This window comes from Sarcophilus harrisii, chromosome 5, assembly GCF_902635505.1.
Source record: "Sarcophilus harrisii chromosome 5, mSarHar1.11, whole genome shotgun sequence".
Classification (NCBI taxonomy): Eukaryota; Metazoa; Chordata; class Mammalia; order Dasyuromorphia; family Dasyuridae; genus Sarcophilus; species Sarcophilus harrisii.
In genome coordinates, this window is record NC_045430.1 from 264,640,861 (window position 1) to 264,662,702 (window position 21,842).

The following is a 21,842-nucleotide window of genomic DNA, read 5'->3' on the forward strand; positions in this document are numbered from 1 at the left end:
AAGTTACTGTGAAATATTTCTGATAGCCTCTCACAACTGGTGTTTCTCAAAGAAATGACTTGATTTCAAATTCTCAGTGCTTTATCAGGTGTTTAATTTTAGATTTTCTGTATTATGTTCCTTTTGATTATCTCTTTGCTAATAAAATTCCCTAAAATTGTAAGGAAAGGCAGCTAAGTGGTAAGGGACAGCACATCTTCCTGAGTTCAAATGTGGTCTTAGATATGTCATACCTTAGATATGAACCTTGGCGTCACTTAACTCGGTCTACCTCAGTTTCCTCATCTGTAGAATGCTCTGGAGAAAGGAATTGCATACCATTCCAGTATCTTTGCCAAGGATTCCCAAATGGGAATCATGATGAATAGCTGAATGACTTGAGTGACAACAAATTTGAAAGGGCTAATTTTGACTTTAAAAGATTTAAATTATTATTTTATCATCTGTGGCAATAGGCTCCTCTTCCTTTTTTTCTTTCCCTCTTTTATCCTCTCCACCTAGCCCATTATTTTGGGAACTCCTAGAGAGCAGGCACTGCTTTTTGCTTTTCATATCCCCAATTTAGCACACAATAGGTTCTTAATAACTGCTTGTTAACCAACTGACTCCATTTCTTCTCCTCTCTCCTCTTTTCTGTTCCAGAAAAATATTTACAGCTTGTGCTTTTTTCCAGACTTCACTTGTTCATTCTATCCCAGAAACAAATATATTCATTTTGGCTCTGTGAAAGATTACAAATATAATCGCTCCCATTTATACTCTAAAGAGTATACAAGATTCCAAAGTACTTTTCTCAGATTACCATATAAAACTGGGAGCACAAATATTGCCCATATTTTACAAATGAAAATTTCGAGATTCAGAGAAGTTCAGGTTCTTCGTGGAGAAGCAAACCCCAGCCTTCTCATTCTAAATCAAGTGCTCTGCCCTACTCTGTCATGTTCTCCTCAACATTATAAAGATATAGAGTTTTAGATTTGACCTTAAATGTCATTTGGCTCCGAATTGGAGGGAGTTTAGCTTTTTAAGATTTGTTTAGGAGCTTCTTGAAAACAACTTCAGATTAGTCTCAAGTAAAAGACAACAGTGGGTAGAAATAAGGTGGGCCAAGGTTGAAATCTTTTTATTTGAGGGTATGTGGGACAGAATTATATGATTAAACTATATCATCTTCTACCAAAGCCAGAACTAAGAAAAATCCCTAATCTTTGGCCTAAAAAATTAGTTTAAAAGAACAAACAAGAGTTTAAATACTTTTTTTTGTCAGGGGGGCAAGACTTTGCTGGGACATCAGTTCTACCTGGTCTTGATGCTTCTGCCTCCAGAAGAATCTTAACCCATCACTTCTTGAGTGTTTGCAAAGCCTAAAGCTCATGCAAATGATGAGAAGTTTTTATTCCCAGCCTCAGAAAACTGCAGTGTGAGGTTAGATAGTGTGGGGAAGTATGTACAGCAGAATCGTTAAGAAAGTCACTTACTGTAGCTCGACTAGAATTAAGGCTCCAGAATCAGAGTGGAGAAGACTGGGGAGATGTCCTGAGAGCTGCCTCTGGCATCCTTTGCTGCTGCCCCTTCAGTAGGGAGCTCTGAGAAACTTGAAAGAATATGGCCTGGGTTAAATACTTCTACCCTTCCATGTACAGCCCGAGACCCAGCAGTCTCTGAATGAGCACAATCTGAAAGAACACCAAGACATGTAGATTGAGGGAGAGCATGGAGGCGCAGGGTCTGAAGCCCAAGAAGGCTCTGAGTGATGCAAGATAAAGGAGCAAGTTAAGTCTCATGGAATGGCCGCAAGAAAGACCAACCGGGGTGAACATCCTTGGCACTCACCAGTGTCAGGACTCTTAATTAGGAGCCAAAGCTGTCTAGGATAGAGCAGAGTGGAGGCTGGGGCTCAGCCTGGAGATATCTCGGAATAGCTGAGGAGGCCCAATGCTGTCTCCACCCCCTTCCTCCAGAGTCTCTACAGGGGAGGCTTAGAGGTGTTCTGAGTGACCTCGACAGTCTTCAGAGTGAGAGATCTTCCCCATCATCATCCAAAGGGAGGGATGTGGGGCTCTGTGGGACTTCCTGTGATCTTGGACACAGCCTTCCTCAGCCCTGGTTTAACTATGTGAGAGGGTTAGAGGTGATTGCTTTCCAGTTCCAAATCTATTATTGTTGAATATATTGAATTTTGGTGTTTTGCCTGGTCTAGTTTGCACATAACAGGGACTTGAGTCAAGAATGTAGTTTTCTTCCATCAGAGACGGTGACTTTGAAAGCTGTGTTTGAATCCTGGCCCTGTCCCCTAGTAGAAGCCCTGCTTGGGCCAATCAACTCATCTTTCTTTACCTCCATTTGTCTTCATCTGTTGTTGCTTGTCCTGTGAGGGCCATGGCATCAGGGAGGTGAAGTCCTGCAAATGAACTGGATTTGAGTGAGGGAGAGTTGCATAAGATCACCTGCCTCACTTCCCCCTCCAGAGCCATCTGGGTCCAGTGACCGGATATAGATGAGGACAGTTGGAGGTGGTCCTGGATGCAGTGGGAGATGATGGCCTTTTTAAGGTCTTTAACAAATCTCAATATGACTGAGGTAATACCTATTCAGTAATTAAGGCTGGGTAAGAAATGAGGTGGAGGATGGCCCTTTGTAATCTACTCAAAAAAAGTTATCAGTCTGGGAGAAGACACTTATAGTTTTGGCCAAAATAGCAACAATTGCTATTTACATTCACTTTGCTGCTATCAGGACCCAAAAAGCCCAAAGCCCAAGTGGGCTTAGCCTAGGACCTTTATTTTCCTTTATAAATCAAAAGGGTTGTAGTAAATGGCTTCTTAGGTCCCATCCCTAAAGATTTGAATCTGGGAAAGCCATGTCTAAAATGGAGCCCTCCATGGTGTCATGGAAGGCCTTTGTAACATTTTACTAAAATGAATAATATTGATTATATCTCTAAGGCAAGCAGGAGGAGGAACACTCCAATAGGATTATTAGTGGATCTTTTGACTTTGAATAGGACTTCTGTTCAAGTGAACCTTTACTACAGCTCCACCCCAAGAAGAGGTCTCTGGCAGAATTCTAAGCTAAATACCTTGCATTGACAAATTCATCATAGCCCCACTGTTACTATATCCAATCAGAAAGCCACTTTATGATGTCAACCCGGAGATTATATTTCTCCTATAAAAGATCTACTTGTATTGTAAAACCCTGCTAAACTTCTTTAGACATTTAGCTGGACAGTCAATAGCATAATCCCCATTTTACACATCTTAATGTCATTTTCTTCCTTAATGACATCTTTTCCCTGGTTAATTTGCTAAAAATCCTTTATGGATTTATCTCACTCTTAGTGTAATAAAATCTTTACCTTTGGGAAAAATATTGATTGTAAATGTGCTCTCATTTATACTAATAGCTATTACTTGAAACTGAGAATATTTAAGTACAATGTATCATATAGAATGAGACAGATAGGATTTTCATAGAAAATTGAGAGATTCTTAGATTGGCAGAATAATGTTATTTTCTTACTTCCCACCAAATAAATCAGTCTTGTAAACCCAGGTTTTGAACTCAACTGTGTTCTTATACTTAGGCTATAGCTTTGAATTTATAATGAACACATGTGAGCATGTGATCTGTTTACTCCAATAATTAGCTTATGTGTATATACATATGTTTATATAGAATCTACATACCCATGTCTAAGACAGATAAACTGGAATGCCTTTAGAAGAAGTTTGCCAAGATGGCAAGGGCTTCTGAATCAAGCTGGAAGAATTGAGGGAAGGAACTGTGGATGTTTAACGTCAATCAGAGAAGACAAGGGCGATATGCTAGATCTTTGAAGTGTTTGAAAGGATGTCATGTGACATTTGATTTAGTCTGCTTGCTCTCAGAAGGGAGAACTCAGAGCAACAGTTAGACACATTTCAACTTGCTGCAAGGAAAAAGCTTCTCCAAATAGAGCTACCCAAAGACAGCACAGCCTACCTTCAGAAAGTCATAGGTTCCTGGAAGATTAGATTCATAATTTGATGAGAAAGTTCTAGAGGAAGAACTTCCATAGGGTAAATTTCCAAAAAAGCCCTTCCCATTTTGTAATTAATTGTGTTATGAATTATTATTACTATTCCTTCATGGAGGAATGGGATTCCAATTACCTCATGTCTTTGAAGCAGAAATATGATATTTTTTAAGTGATCACTCTTAGGGATAAAAAGATTGAAAGATTAATTTATATTTCATAGTAGATTTTTCAGAGGAAGGAGAAACATAAACCCAAACAAATGTTTTTAGTACCTTAATATTAAAATTTAAAAAAAAAATTAAAGTATACTTTATAACATATTTTTTAAATTGCAGTTTAAAAATACATAAAAATTAAGCTAATAAAACTTTGGGAGGAATGATATACTCAAGTGTTATAGAAATGTAATAGGGCCAAAAGAATTCATGCTAAAATTAAAGAAGAATGTGAATTTTCCTGTAATCAATATTTTTATTACAACTTTCTATCATTTAAGTCATTTTTTTCTGCCTCTTGCAATTTTAATCAGTTGCTTTTTAAACATATAGTCACTCTTTGTTATGTAGCTTGAATAGATTATATTTATCTATAACCGACTAAATTGGAGGCGATTTTTGTTTTAGCATATGATTCTGATGTCTTTAGTATTAATATGAAAAATTTATGCAGATTTTGCTATATATAAAAATTCTCCACCAAATATGAACTTTTATAGGAATCTTTAATACATTAAAATTTGATATAATTTGATATATAATTATGTAACCAATATAACTAAATAAGTTAAGGTAATCCTAAAACTTAGGTTTTTTTAAAAAAAGAATTTGATTCTATTTCTGAATTTCCACAGCCAGAAAAATGCAAATTTAATAAAAAGTGGTATGAAAGTGCCCTTCAAGAAGCATACCTGTTATATGCATTTTCTCATGAGCAAAGACTGGATCTGTGTCTTCTATCAAAAACAGGTATGATCAGTTTTTGTTTTCAAAATGAAGATTGAGTCAGATGATTTTGAGTTGTAAGTTTCTGTGTTTGTGTGTGCCTGGTTCTATGTATAGGCACGAACACATATACATGCAACCACATATGTGTGTGGCTACATAGATATTGAATTGAATACTACACCGAATGAACAAAACATAATGTTACATGGGTTAACTTCGATCAAAATACCTCTTTCCATTTGGTCTCTTTGAATATGTTCATAGGCCCTCTTGTGGATCTCAGAATCATGTAGCTCAAAATTAAAAGCCATAGAAGTAAAAATAAAACTCTCTCCTTCTCCCTCTTTATTCTCTGTCTCTGCCCCTGTCTTTCTGTGAACTCAATGTTCTTGGGGTTCCTTCTGCAGGATTTGTAAAATAAATGTTTTCCAAAATGTCAAAAGCATTTGTACATCTTAAAAAGAAAGTCCAAGGTAATCTTGGAAAATTTTTTTGAGTTGAATAAGGACATATTTTTGAGTTAGTTTTAGTGAAAATCCTCAGATTTCTGGAACAACACTGGCAATTGTAATGTCACTGAGTGGGTGAGTAGTGCCACTCTTATTTTTTCCTTTAGGTTACTGTAGCCATTTTATTTCTCCTAAATATCCTTAGTATTTTTGAGTCTCATTCTTGACACACAAATAAAAAGAAGTGGCTAGGAATAATTGCAGCCCAAGAGGACATTGGAAAACATGCATTTGTCCTACTCGGGATGTTGACTGTCATTTTTAAAAAGTCTGGATGCAGGCAATGTGTCACTCATTCCCTTAATTCTTTCCTCTATTTGATGTTGCCTTCCAACTTGGAGAGCTTCAGGACTCAGGCTGCTTCATTTATCCTAAAGCAAGCCCTGAGGCTATTAATCTCACCTTGAATTTTTTTTTTTCTTTTATCCCTAAAAGTGAAATGTCTTAATCCCCACAGACAATTTGGCTATGCTTTGTACGGAAGGTGGCCTTTTCCAGAACTCAAGAGAAACTTTTCTTACAAGGTATCAAATACTATTCTGTAGAATGTTTTAATTTCCAGTTTCTATCTGGTAGGTAAACACTATGCAGATAGAGGGTAAATCCTGTTAGAGCAAATTCCAAGGAACTGAGATACTTTTGAATTAAGACTAATGTTTGTGGATTAATGGTTATAAGTTTCTAGGAAAGAGTGTGATGTAGTCTTTTAAAAATAGGTCTTTCTAGTTATAGATCAAAATACTTTAATAAAGAATTTTAATCATCTTTATTATCATCAGTTAGCATTTGTATTGAGTGAATGGGTCGTGCCACTCTTATTTTTCCCCCTAGGTTATTGTGATTTGCAAAGCACTTTACAAATAGGATCTCGTTTATCCCTGGAAATGTTTAAACAGAAACTGGATAACAAAATCTAGGGGATATGTTCCAGAGACAATTCATGTGTTGGTTCGACAAAATAGGTTTTAAAATCCTTTCTACTTCCCAAGATTCCAAGATTTTATTGGATTAACTCTTAAACCTCTCATTCATCAGGATTTAGAAAACTTTGTATTGTATCAAAATTTTCACAAGAATGGTTGTTTTAAAAAGCATGATTTTTTTCTAGTGGAATCCTCACAAAATATCCTTCTTTGGCATAGTAAGCACTTTGACTGCCTGTTGACTGACTATCTTCCTCTGGGATTATATCCAATGATGACATCAACTAGGTTGGGGTTGAAGACAGGAAATCAAATTCTTTTTGGAGTTGGGGAAAGAGAGAGAGTGCATATACCTAGAAAAACCCTTTACTTCTGGTTCTTATTGTTTCCTCTTTATGGGCATGTACTAAGGGAGATGTTATTTCTACTACCACCATGATTACTATTAACACTAGCTAACTTTTATGGAATGCTTTAAGATTTATGAAGTACTTTAGAAACATCTCACTTTATCCTCACAATCCTGGAAAGAAGTAAGTATCATCATTATCTTTATTTTACAGATAGGGAAACAGTTATAAAGAGTAAGAATATGAATCAGTATTCAAACTCAGCTTTATCCTGACTCCAAATTCAACACTATATCCATTGGGCCATTTATCTACCTCATCGTAGCAACCAGGCCTAGAAGACTTATTGTCATGTACATTTTTACTTCCTAGGCCACACTTCTGTTAATTTTCATCTTTGAATAGAAGAATACTTAAATTTGTATTCTATTTGTAAAGTGTTTTGCTAATCTCAAAGCACTATATAAATGCTAACTTATGATAATGAAGATGATGATTAATAATTCTTTATTAAAGTATTTTGATCTATAACTGGAAAGCTTATTTTTAAAAGAGTACATCAAACTCTCCTTTTAACCATTAATCCAACAAACATTAGTCCTAATTCAAAAGTATCTTTTAATTTCAAGATCTCAGCCTTCACAGATTTTTTGTCATGCTCTCTACTCACATGCCAACTTCCAGTGCCAAAACACACTGGTGACTCTCAAGCTCCACATTCATGTGAGAATCTCTTTTACTCATTCCCCCAAGTCCTCTTTTTCATCCTCATAAACTTATTTTATCTTATAAGTTGGTGTTATCTTAAAAGTTTATCTTATATACTTAATAAATAAGAATTATATATATATATATATATATACACTTTGGACATAGATCAAAAGAGAAATGTAATATGTTATGAAGCTATTTCTCATTATTTCAACCTATATTTCCTGCTAAATTTTTTTTTACTCTATATGTTCAAAGTCTCTATAGATAATAGAAATTTCTGAAGAGAGAAAATTACATTTTTACCACTAAGAAAAAATTCAGCTTGTAGAAAGTGGATAGTGTTACTGAGTTTGAACCTGGAGCTGCTGTGATTGCATAGGGAACTGGGTTATAATTTTAAACTTTGAAAGATTTTCATCAGGATTTAACCACATTCTTTGGAAAGTAGGGCAATTCCTGACAGTGCTAAGGAATATTATTCCATTTCATTATGAAAACATTAATAAAACTTTTTGAACATAAGTGTTGCAAATTTGGGGTATAAATTATATATATCATAGTTACCTAGTACAAATCAATTTTTATTCCATTTCCAGGTAGATTTTGAAAACTAAGGGTAGCAGTATCATTTATACATTTCAATAAATATATTCCAAAATTATTTTAGACCATTTTTGATAAAATTCAAGTTAGATAATTTCATTTGTAAGTGGAGAATTCATCTTCAGTAAATAGAAAAAGAACTCTGATGATTGAAAATACAATTTGGTATTTGTACTATACTTATTACATGTAACTGGTTCAAATTTAGTTTGGGGATTATTTTGGTGTTAAAATTTTGCTTAAAGGCAGTAATATTGAAACAATACATAAACTTGATTCTGGTTTAAACTGTTTTGCTAGTTTAAGTTTTGCCATTTCTTCAGTAGTTCCCCTCAAACTTAATCCCTTATAAATTCTATTGACGATGTTGCCACATCTTTTCCATCAATCACTTCCTCTCTATTCCCACTACTCCTCCACTACGAGAGCCCCCTGTCACCATTGCCTTGGTGCAATAGATCTTCTGGCCTTCCCCCTCCTATGTATCCTAAGTCCTGTCACCAGAATCTTTTGCAAGAATAGATCTGGTCATACCATGCTGTGGGATCTTCAGAGAGGCTTCTTTTCTACAAAATCAAGCCTCTTTGCTTAGCATTTAAGAGTAATCAGCTGGCACCATCAAGTTTTATCTCACTTTGTGATTTTTGTTGTTGAGGCACTTTTGGTCTTAACAGCCTTTTTGTGACCCTATTGGGGGTTTCTTTGCAAAAAATACTGAAGTGATTTTCTATTTCCTTCTCCATCTCATTTCACAGATGAGGAAACTGAGGCAAGGAGGGTTAAGTGACTTGCTCAGGGTCACAAAACTAGTGAATGTCTGAGCCAGAAGAGTCTTCTTGATTCCAGTCCTAGCATTTCCCCCCACTGCATCACCTAGCTGTCCCTGTACAGTAGAACCAAATTGCTCTCTATACCCTGGTACAAATTGTACTTTTCATCTGTGTATCTTTGCTCACTGGTTCTGAATGCTTAGAATGTTCATTCTTCCCCATTCCCAGAGCCTTTGGAATTTCTCCCCATCTTTTAAACAAAACCTAGATATTACTTCTTTAGGAAGCCTTCTCTGAATCTTCTATTGTTAATGACCTTTCCTCTTGGATTTCAGAGGTAACTGTTTTGCACTTCCTAAATATACCTGTTATGTATCCAAAATGTTATACACACACACACACACACACACACACACACACACATACCACATGTAAATTATTTAACTTGAAAAGGCTGCAAGCCAAGACTAAAGTAGAGGGATTTTTTGCACAATTTTTTTGTTCACAAATAACTGTGTACTCAAAGCAATCTCTGAAGCTGAAATGGAATTGAACAAAATATGGATCTGCTTTCGGCTGCTTGTACTAATTTTGGCCTAACAGCATCAAAAAATATAGGTTCTCCACCAGCCAGCACATACCACTAAATTTGAACCAAAGTTACATCTAATGTCTTATAATAAATGCAGTACAAATACCAAGTTGTGTTTTCAGTCATCAGAGTTCTTTTCCAATTACTAAAAATGAGTTCTCCATCTACAAATGAAATTATGTGGAATCATTGATCATAGCAAATGGAGAAATTTTGAATGCTGTGGATAAATGTTCATTAACCTTGCTAGTATACTTTCTAGGGATGTCCACATAGATAATTAAATTGACCCTTGCATTGCTATACCTAGTTTAGTGTTTGGGAGACTCCAAAAGAAAGTGTGGGAGAGAAATTAGAATGCCTACCAAACTGACGTTCCCTAGAGTTGTTATGCAGACCTCATTGTTGTATCTTGTGAAACCTAGACGACATGCCAGCAAACTGAATTGATTCTTTTTGAATCATCTTAAGAAGATGCTGAATATCATCACATGGAAAGATAAAGTATTAGATACTGAGATCCTTTCTTGAACTAAGGGGCCAAACATTCAAACTGTGCTGCAGAGTAGGCAGGCATTCAAATGGTGCTCAGAAAGAGAGATACAAGGACATTCTCAAAGTCTCTCTGACGAACTTTGGAATCAATTGTATGACTTGAGAGACATTGGCAAATGATGGCCCAGCATGATGTGCTAGAATAAAAGAAAATTCTATGCTGCGTCAGTGAAACAAAATTGCAGTAGCTCAAAAGATGTGAGTTGTGCAAATTTAGACTTTTCTGCTTCATGGGGACTATTGGTGCCTGATCTGTGGTAGACCCTTCTGAACTTACATTTGTCTGATCAGCCACAGTTGGACATATTATTTCTTGACTCTTACATAGAAATTCCATTTTAGTCCTCTTCAAGAAAGAAGGAACAATCAACCAATCAACCAGCATTGTTGGTCACATTTATCTTTTCACTACCAAACTGCATAATATAACATTATAACATATATATATATGTATATATATATAAATATATATGTAATACAAATAAAATATATACTATAACATAGGACATATATTATATATATATATAGTATAATATAACATTATAACATAACACCATTATAACAGGAATCGGTTCTTATCTAAATTTGGTATTTCCTTTAGTGCCTAGCATAGCATTCTACACACAGCAGGTACTTAATAAGTGCTAAATTTGTTCTTTTCTCAATATTTTATAGGGATGCCTTTAGTGGACACACCTGAAGCAAATGTTAAAGCTGCTACAAAAGCCAAGAAAAGAGTAAGTTCTGTTTCTACTGTGTACAATTAATCTTAATCTCTACTGGCTTAAGAAAAATTAAATTTAGATCATCAAAGGATAAAGTGTAATGATACATTGTCAGCACTATAGGTATATAAATATTTATACACACACACACACACACGCATATATAATCTTTTCTTTAAGTCTTACTACTGGTCTATATTAACTGATAGTAGGCCATTTGCAGGATTCTTTAACACCATGTCCTAGAATTATCAATAGTAAAATAATGCAGAAAAAGTGAATAAAATGGAATAAAAATGAACTATCATTATTTTTAGAAAACATCTTTAAAGTACACACACACACACACACACACACACACACACACATACATATGTATTTTCAAGTTGTGGTCTTACATCCATAATATCATATGCATACAAAGAGGCTTTACTGAAAAATTTAATAACTAACACAGTTAAAGACTGACTTTTTCTTAAGTATTAGTAGGATGAAAAATGAAGCATCTGCTATCTCAACAGGTGAGCTGAATGTAGATTCTTTTTATTAGTTTGTGTCAAGTAAATAATATTTTAAAATTATCAAAACTTTGTAAAGTTGTATATTTCATGTAAGAAAGATTAACATGAAACTAGCTACTGACATAATGATATTTTGAAAAGAATGAACTCTTATTCTCTTCAAGTGGCTGTCTTAGTACAGAACACTATTGAAAAATGTACAAGAGTACTTATTTAAATGCCATCATTTCAGATACAAATTGACCCATTATATTGGTGGCCCATGAAAAAGAAAGCTAAAGAGTGAAGATAATGGACATTCTTTAGAATAATTCTTGGGGGGTGGAGTGGGCAATGGACAGATTGAATGTGACCAAGCACCCCAGAAATAAGGTAATAGAGACTGTATGTATTGGGATTGAACATTCCTTTTTATTGAGAGCATATAGAACTTTAGCAATCCTGTTGTAATTCAGTTTGTACATTTTAACTCTTTTTCTTTTAAAAGAAATTCACTATGGCAGAAAAGTAGATGTTTTATGTTCTGGGGAAAAAATGACTCCTGGAAAGGGTTAAGAAATGGGCAAAGGAGAGGGATATGGAGGGAAAGAAGAAGACATGTTATTAGAGATGATATGTTCTTTGCAATTTTGTTTGTAATTATTGTTAATAACAATGAGTTTATAAGACCCACTCCTTTGGGGAGAGGACCAAGCCCAACTTTTGAGTCAACATTTTGAGATCTGAAGGTGGCTGAATTCAGTAACTGAAAAAAAGGAAAGGTATCAATGTGATTCTTAGCCCAAGACACAGGGTTTTCATTGTTGGGTATCTCTTCTCTAACATGGGAATTGGTATTAAGCTCAAGAAGGTACCTTTTAGATAAAGAACTCTGTTAGATCTGAAGCACAGCATTCCCATTCTTTTCTCCTCCAGCTTTGTCCAGCTGCTGTTACTCCTCACTCTTTCTGAAGCAGCAGATTTCATAAATGCATGGCAGAGCACAGATCCCTGTCAGACCCCGTTTCTCACCACAATGAAGGTGTCAGGGGAGAAAGACCCAGGTCACATCACCATGTTAGCTAGTACTGTGTCATCTTTCCTAGTCTCAGCTGACCTTTTCATACACTCTCTCTCACCATCACATATTGGGCAGCCTGATTAAAGATAGACCAATCCTATTTCCAGGATTGGGATGATTATGAGACATACACAAGCTCTATTCATCAGCACCTGAATACAAACAGGAAAATTGGAGTTTGGTAAAGCTTGTTTGATGAGGGGGCAAGGACAAGAGCTAAAGGACTCAAAGTTAGCCCAGAATGAAGAGTTGAATTGGTCACCAAGAAGGTCACTACAATGAAGGGAAGGAAGGAATACCAGAATTGGGGTAATGGACTGGGAGAATGAAATGGAGTGTCACAATGAGTGAGGATAGGTAAGGTAAAACAAAAGATTTAGAATATAGGATCAATGTAAAGCAGGACTGTCTCTATGTGCTGTCCTGGTTAGTGTGGATTATGTGGCTACGTCGTAGCAATAGCCATCTTACTATTAGGCATTTGAATTTAATTTTGATTAGGTTCTCAGCTTCTATTTAGTAGCTGACTAGGTAGCTTCATTATAGGTTCAATTTTCATTCAATTTAGTAAGGTAGCTTTTAGTTTTCCATGCACAATGGGTCTTAAGTCTGATTGAACTCAATAATAATAAAAATCAACTATCTATTAGATACTGGGGAATCTTGATATTTTTCCTGCTCTTAAACAAAGAGGTGAATCAGAGTGCAGGCTGGAGGACTGTTTTCTTAGCAAGATGAGATGAAGGTCTAACAGAGGTAGCCATCACAAAGTAGTGTCTGCCAGGCAAGCGGTGTGACTGCCCTGGGTGCTGCTTCTAATGTCACCCTTGGTGCTTTTGGGGGGAAAAAAGCCAGGAAGCTCCTGCCATCCCCAGTCATCACTTTCTGTTGGCATTTGCTATTATTGCTACCCGGCAGTCACTGCACAGGAGATGGGGGAGCATAAGGAGGCCTAGGTAGGCCTCCCTGCCCTCTGAAAAGGATGTTTGATTTCTGGAGTGGAAAAACTTCTTGCTTTTAAGTCCTTCCTCATCTGCATCAAATGTCTGGTCTTTGGATGGGGTCGTGGGATGGAGCAGGGATAGAAGAGCTTCATGTGTGAGTGAGGAACAGCAGCAAGGAACAAGAAGAGAAACTTAGAGGAAGATGCCAGTATGGGGGGGGGCAGGAGCAGATCTGTTCATTTGCTCTTCCTGCTCCTGAATGACAAGCTTACTAGTAAGAAGGTATTGTAGAGCCTTGGCACTGGATTGGAAAAATGCCTGCCTTCATGAGCTCTAGTTGGCATCACATCCCATGTCAAGGTCTCTGTGCAAGAGGAGGAGATGAGAGCCAAGTACAGAATTCCTGAAGGCTCAAGCAGGCCTTCTTGTGTGAGCTATTGTGTTCTGCTTCCTATCTCCTTTGCCTGCTTACAGGTGAGTCAGTGGTAGAGAATTAACCAAGCCAAATGAGTTCCCTAGAACTTCTGGACCCAGACTGTCCTTCCAGGTATTGTGCAGGAGCTTCCTAGGTCTAGAAGTGACTACACTCATATATTTTATTATTTGTGATTTAACTTCTTTTTTTGATTCTATGCAAAAAGTCAAATCACATATACAATTAATTAAGTTGCATTATTTAATGTAGGCTGACAGTTCTGCTATATTATCTCTCTGACATGTGACTAGCACTCAGTGCTACAAGGTTGAAGGCAGAGTTTTGTTATTAAGTGGAAATTTAGAGCTAACTTAGTTGTTAGATCCATATTAACCACATACTTTAGACCACTGTAGATACCTAAGAATCATAGAGTGATTGGTGCTTCAAGACTTCAGCTCGGTAGGGCAGAGGTGTCAATGTTAATGGATCAAATTAATGACTTGCAATGCCACCTGCTCATTAAAACTGGGGCCAGATGGAAAGATTCAGGTAGGTAGAACAATGCCCGGGAAGTAGTAAATAATTTGGGTAGCTTTAGATCAATAATGTTTTCAGCAATCGAGGTACTGCCCCAAGGACGTTAGAGAAACTTCTACCACCATTGCTGATATGTTAAAGAACATGTTGGGTTAGGTTTTTGAGTGTCTGCCAGGCTACATTTAGCACCTGTGTAAAAAGGTTAAAGTTCTTTTACTTTCCACTGGTCTGTATCTCTAGGGTTCTACTTCCATACTTGGCTTCCCAGAATTGGTAGCCCTTGATGTGATTGAATTGATCCTTGTTTTATATGAATCATTGATTGCACTAATTATGACCTTACCATGAGAGAAGAGGAGAAATTTCTTGGGAAGCCATTGGGAGAATGAGAATCTTAAGAATTATTTAAAAACTGAAGATTGCTATTAGCCTGGTGGGATCAAAGCAAGATGGTTTTGAGAGGGAAGATGGAACTGACTTCTCTAATATCTGTTGTGATTCTTGTTTCCAGTATATGCACAGTGCCTGGCACTTCATATATGCTTAGGATCGATTGATTAAAAGCACATTGATTTAATGAAAAATTTTCTAGATTCATAAGTCTCATACCTTGTGGCCATTTGGTCTAATCCATACTTGGATAAGAATCCCATCTAAAACATACCTGGCAAATAATCATTGAGCTTTTGCTCTAAAACTGCCTCAGAGAGGGCCCACCATCACTTACTCAGACAACTATAATTGGGCAGCTCTAATTGTTAGAAGGTTTGTTTTAATATTAGATCTAAGCTTGCCTCTTTGCAGCTTTCAACATTGCTTTGAATTCTGTGCCCTGGGACTCAGAAGAACAAGTCTTTTCCTTCTTTCACATGAAAAGCTTTCAAATATTTGAGGATAGCTGCTCTGACCATTTCTCTTGATTCTTCTTCAAACTAAACCAAGAGGCAGCCAGCTAGTACAGTGGGTAAAGTATGAGAGTTAAGTCAGGGATGCCTGAGTTCAAATATAGTCTCAGAAACTTTATAAGCTGTGTAACCCTGAGCAAATTCTTTAACTTTTTGTTTCTCCATCTATATAATGAAGAGAATAATAACACCCACTTTTCAGGATTGTAAAGATCAAATAAGCTAATATACGTAAAGTACTTTTCAAACTTGTCTTCTCTCTCCCCTCCATATATGCACACAAATGCACATACACAAGCTAGTTGTTATGACCACCATTATTATGAATATTATGAATAAATATCTTTAGTTTTCTAACTGATTCTCATATAGAATGATTTTGAAACCTCTCACTATCCTAATTATATTCCCCTGGACACTCTCTAGCTTATAAAATCCTTCTTAAAATTTAATGCTCAGAAAGCAACAATATTTCTGATGAGGTCTGTCTATGGCATAATACAGTAAAGCTGTTATCAGATCCCTTTTCTGAACATTGTACCTCTGTTAAAGTAACCCAAGATCAAATTAGTGTTTTCAGGGGCTATGCTACACTGTCAGTTCATTGAACTTGAAATCCACAAAAGCCTTCACCATTCTTTTTCCATCTTGTTCTTGGGAAATTGATTTTTTTTTTTGCAGTTCAAATATAGAACTTTACATTTAATACCTATTGCATTTCACCTCATTAACTATGGTTTGATGTACTAATGTATCAAGATTTTTTGGGATCTTCGCCCAAAATCATAGAATCAAAGAATTGCAGACTTTCAGAGGCCAAGCACAACATCAATTAGAATGAGAATGCATGTTCTGATATCCTCAAAAGCTTCATATCCAATCTTTGCTTGCAGATCTCCAATGAGGGAAAAACCTATTCTCTCTTAAGGCAATTACTATTGAATGCTCATTGAGGGAAGTCTTCTCACACCATCCATATTTGCCTCTTTGCAGCTTCCAATGTATTTTTCCTTGTTATTTCTCATGAGCAAATTTCATCAATTTTCCAAATGACTGCTCTTCAAATATTTGAAGATGACATCATATTTCCTTTTAAGTCTTCTCTTCTCCAGGCAAACATTTTCAAGTCTTTTAGTCAATCTTTATACAACATGATCTAAAGCCACTTAGCCATACTCTTGATCCTCTGTCTTGCAACTTATCAATGTCCTTCCTTACCCAGAACTCTGATCATATCTATTAATTATCCCTGTCAGATATGAATTATCTACTGATCTGTAAATCTGCCATCTCTGCTTTCATCCAAGTTATTGATAAAAAAGTGAAACTACATGGATCTATGAACAGATCCTGGGGCTACATTGGAAAACTTCCATTGAGTTCACAATGACTACTCTTTAGAGAATTTTTGAAATATCAATATATTTTGTAAAGGAAAAAAGTTCACACTTTCCATTACATTATTGGGAAAGTTTTCCATAGGAGGAACATTTTCTTTGTTATTATTCCTTAGCAGAGGGGCAGAGAAATATAGTGGAGAAAGAAATGGCTTCTAAGCCATTTGTGGCTTATTGCCACAAATAAGGGGGTGGAGGGAGATGGGGAAGGGAGGACATAGTTCAGATAAACACATATTGGCTCTTTGTCCACAGGCAAGTTATTTAACTTTTCAGTGCTCTAGGCCATTGGTGTCAGATTCAAATAGAAACAGATTCCTGGGGGCAGCATATTGAGTTAGAAAATCACAAATTAAAATTATCTCTTTTGTATTTTATTTTTATTTGTTGTGTTAAACATTTTCCAATTAGATAAGGAAATTTGTCTGTTCCATGCAACCTGGGATTATGAGTTTGACATTTCTGCCCTAGGCAACTGTGTAAGAGTGTAAGCTTCAGAGATGATAATAACCTGAAGGTCATTAGAGGTAGTTTCCTTATCTGAGAATTTCCTATACCAATGAAATTACAAGTCCTGCTCTTATGCATACTTGCTAAACATAAGTTACTTACACTTTATGATCAGATGCCTAGGAGTCTGCATTAATTGCTAAATTTGCTATTAATATGGAATTCATGTACTGTAACTCACTCAAGAATTCATTTAGCTTTAAAAGCATCTTTCTCCAAAGATAAATATTATAACAGATTCCCTCTGCTGACTTCTAGCCTCAGGCATAGAGTTATCTGGAAAAAAGATGAGTAAGCAGAAGAACCCCTGGGAAGAAGCACAGGCTGTCTCCAATCTCATTTTGCTTTTTGTTTGGGTTTTCCTTTGTGTGGTGACATCGCTTCCCTTTGCTGAAGGTGGTTTGTCTTTACTCTCATTGTCCTCACAAGAGCTTGGGCTATGTCAAAGAAGAAAGAGCTGACCTTGCAACTTCTCTGTCCTGTTCTTTTGTTTCATCCCACAGAGCCACTGAGGGACAAGAACTTCTTAGGAGATCTGGCTTCGAGAGCTAGGTCTGCAGCTTTGGAGTCTGAGAGACACCTACTTGAGTTCAAATTCCCCTCTCTGGCTGATTGTTTCATTTGTAAGGACATTATTATTTTGTAACAAGTTTTATTGTTGTCTTTAAATAAAAAAATCAGTCATTTCCTATTTTATGCCCCTATTTACAGACCCTTCTCTTAATAAGAAAGAAACTGAACAGCAGAGTGATCTCGTGTTTACAGTTTTCTAAACCTGGAATTCCCCACCTCCTTGTCAAGAAGAAAGAATTGTGCTTCAATAGATAGTTTTTAGCTTGCTTAAGTGAAACATTAAAGTTAACAAAAATACAATTGACTTATAGCAACCACTACTTCTGACTTTTCCAGATTTGCATGCAAAGGTCCACTTTGTCAGGGTGCAATTTTGCTGGCAAGAAATGATTGTTTTTTCCCATTTCTTTGTCACAAAAATTGATTTCTGAGTTCTGATGATGATCAAAAACATCTACAGTCATGATTTACTGCTGAAATTTATTGTGCTATTCCTTCACCTTTCATTTGTCCATTATTCAGCATTTAATCCAATTATTCCACTTGAGTCTTTCTCTCAGATAGTGATGGAGCAGGTTGTCATTGGACTGAGTAATAACTTCTTTATACATCAAGGAAATGTCTTCCTTTACTGTCACGTGGGAATATCCATATTCTGCAATTTAGATATCCTCTGTAACCTTGGGTAAATGAGTTCATAGTTCTTAGACTGTTTTTCTTCCTCAGCTCAACGAACAGGTTGAACTAGATTAGCTATAAATTCGATGAGTGATGCTACTATGCTGATGCCACCTACTACGCTATTTAAAAAGAAAATTGTTTTATTCTGAGATTAACAAAAATTGAATAAACTGAGCATTTCTATATACATAGTAGAACAGAAAGAGGATTGCACAGAAAATTATAAATTTCTATAATCTATGGCTTCTTTTTCTAAGTAAATTCAACCAGTAGATTTCAAAGCTATCCTGCTTAAATGTGTTTTTAAAAGTTTGGACTTCCTTTTTCTGTTTTTAAAAAAGAAGTAAGATGCCTCAGTGGCTCTTTCTTTTCTTTTCTTCTTATTTGGTTACTCTGTCATCCCCACCCCTATCAAAAAAAATCCAAAGCCAAACACAACAAAGCCGTTATAACAAATATCTTTGTGTGTGTGTGTGTGTGTATGTATGTATGCATGTATATATATATTTAGTCAAGTAAAACAAATTCCAACATTGGCTATATCTGAAAATTTTTGTCTCATTCCACATCTTTAGTTCATTAGATCGTTGTCAAGAGGTAGCTAGAATGCTTCATCTGGAAGCATTCCTACTGTGGTTATTGCACTGATCGGAATTTTCAAGTCTTTCTAAGTGATTTTTTTTCTGTATAATATTGTTGTTGTATTAATTTTTATCCTAATTCCACTTGCTTCACTCTCCATCAGTGCATAAAATCTTCCCAGATTTCTTTGAAATTATCCCTTTTTAATGATATAATAATATTCCATTATATTAATGCTCCACAATTTGTTTAGTCATTCTTTAATAAAGTTATTTCCTCAATTTCTAATTCTTTGTTACTACAAAAAGAGCTATTATAAATTTTTTGTGTGTGAATATGGATCTTTTTGGTTTCGTTGGGGGTATGGGCCAAATATTGTATTGTTGGATCAAAGGATATGTGTGCAGTCTAATGACTTTTTGCACATGGTTCCAAATTACTTTCTAGAATGTCTGGATCAATTGATAAATAGTCAAGAGTGCATCAGAATTCATGATTTCTGCAGCCTCTCCAACATTTTTTTTTAAATCATCTTTGACAATCTGGTGGCTCTGAGGTAGAAATTCAGAGTTGCTGTATTTTTAATTTTCTAAATATTAATAGTATCATTTTGTGAAAGCTTGGATTTCTTCTTTCAAAAACTGATTTCATGTATTTTGACCATGTATCTATTGGGGAATGGCTTTTGTTTTTATAAATTCTAATCAGTTCCATAAATGTTTTGGATATAAGGTATTTCTCAGAGAAACTTGCAGCTAGAATTTTGTGTCTAACCCCTTTCTCTTCTAATTCAAATGCATCAGTTTTGTTTGTGCAAATATATGTAAATTTTAGATAAAGAAAATTATAAATTTTATTTAATGTAGTTTTCTCTCTCTCATTTGGTTGTGAACTCTTTCCTTACCTATAGATCTGAAATGAAATTTATTTCTTGTTCTCTAGTATTCTCACGTGTAATATATGCCATTTGTATCTTATATTGGTATGCAGTGTAAAATGTTAAATCTATACCTAATTTCTGTCAGATTAAGTTCACTTTTTCCCATCAGTTTTGTTGAATAATGAGTTCTTAGTCCAGCAGCTGGGATTTTATCAGGAATATCAAACACTAGGCTAGTCGGTTTGTTTCTGAAATTGTGTAACTACTCTGTTCCTTTTATTGATGTCTCTAGTTTCCAGTCAGTAACTAGATTGTCTTGATGATTACAGCTTCATCATATAACTTGATATTTGCTACCTCTAAATTCTCTTCTTTTTGCATTTTTTTCATTGTTGCCCTTAACATTCTTGATCTTTATTCTCTTAACTAATGTTATTATTTTTCCTAGCTCCCTAAAGTAAACTTTGGAAATTTAGTATGGCATTAAGTAAATAAACAAACTTAGGTAGAATTATCATTTTTATTATATTTCCATGGCCTATCATGAGCAATTAATATTTCTCTAATTATGTCTTCTCTTTATTTCAAAAAAGAATTAAATTTATGAAATCCCATGCATCTCTTGGTAAATTCTCAAATATCTTATCATTTCTGTAGTTATTTTGAATAAAACTTCTTTTTCTATATCTTTCTTTAGGATTTTGTTGCTATGTATATGAATGCTGATGATTTGTGTGGATTTATTTTTTATATTATATTTTGCTTCAATTGTTCAATTCAATGTTTCAAATAATTTTAGTCGACTTTTTAATGTTCTCTAGATAAATCATCATATTATTTACAAAAGAAATTTTAGTGACATTTACCTCCTTTATAACCATTTTTATCACCTCAATCTATTTTTCTTATATTATTGCTGTTGCTGGCATTTCTAGCACTATGTTAAATGGTATTAGTGGCGGTAGACATCCTTGCTTTACTACTGATATTATTGGAAAGGTCTCCTAACCTTTTTCTATTACATACATTGACCACTCTTGCTTTAAAAAATATTTTAGATAAATCCTTTTTTAAAGTAAAAATTCATTTATTTTTTGTCTTTAATGTTTTTTAAAATAGATTTTGCATTCTGAAAAAAAGAAACTTTTCCGATGTTTTATATGGTTTTTATTATTTTTCTTATTGAAATCATCCATTTCTAATCTCATATAAAATCAGTTCTCCTTTTTTCAGTATAATTCTAATCTTGTATATCATATGTTTTTACATGTTAATATAATTTATTTGATAACATTTCTTTATTATTGTTAATATTCTTTGAGGATATTGGTCTATAATTTTCTCACTTTGTCATTCCTAATTTAGTTATCCAGACTATATTTATATCATAGAAAGAGTTTCAAGATAATCCTTTTCCTCCTATTTTTGAAAATAGTTTGCATAATGTTAGAATTACTTATTCCTTACTCTTGTTCTATAACAAATGATGATGAACAGGCTAATCTCAGAAAAGCCTGGAAAGACTTACATGAGCTGGGGCTGAGTGAAGCGAGCAAAACCAGGAAAACATTGTGTACATCAACAGCAAAATTGTATGATGATAAATTATGATAGATTTAGCTCTTCTTAGAAATTCAGTAATCCAAGACAATTAAAAAAATTTACATTTTACAAAACTTACAAAAAAATCTACATCCAAAGAGAGAACTATGGAGACTAACTATAAATTGAAACATATTATTTTTTCCCTTTTGTTTTCCTTTTTTCCCCTTTTGTTTGTTTTTTCTTTTCATGGTTTTCCCCTTTTGTTCTGATTTTTCTTCCCAACATGACTCATATGAAAATATGTCAAAATGAATGTACATGTATAACTTTAAAAAATAAAATTAAAAAATTAATTGCTTCTCAAATTAATAGAATTATTTATAAATCTGTCAGGTTCTGGAGTCTATAGGAGTTCATTTATGTTTTGTTCATTTTCTTTTTCTTATATTGGATTGTTTAAATTTTCTCTTATAATCTTCATATTTTATGTTTTTGTGAAGATTTATTTCATCTAAATTTTTGGTTTTCTTAACTTGCAGTTGAGTAAAATAATTTCTGATAATTTCTTTTATTTCTTCAATTG

General features: G+C 34.9%; 1 protein-coding gene across 1 annotated transcript in view; it reads left to right on the forward strand.

Annotated features, from left to right (window-relative positions):
* Positions 1-21,842, forward strand: part of ZCWPW2 (zinc finger CW-type and PWWP domain containing 2) — a 140,063-nt gene that overhangs the window by 76,119 nt on the left and 42,102 nt on the right. Inside the window, exons 4-5 of the mRNA XM_031940256.1 lie at positions 4,872-4,986; positions 10,657-10,718. Coding sequence (XP_031796116.1) covers positions 4,872-4,986; positions 10,657-10,718 — 177 coding nt within the window. The remainder of the gene's footprint in view (positions 1-4,871; positions 4,987-10,656; positions 10,719-21,842) is intronic.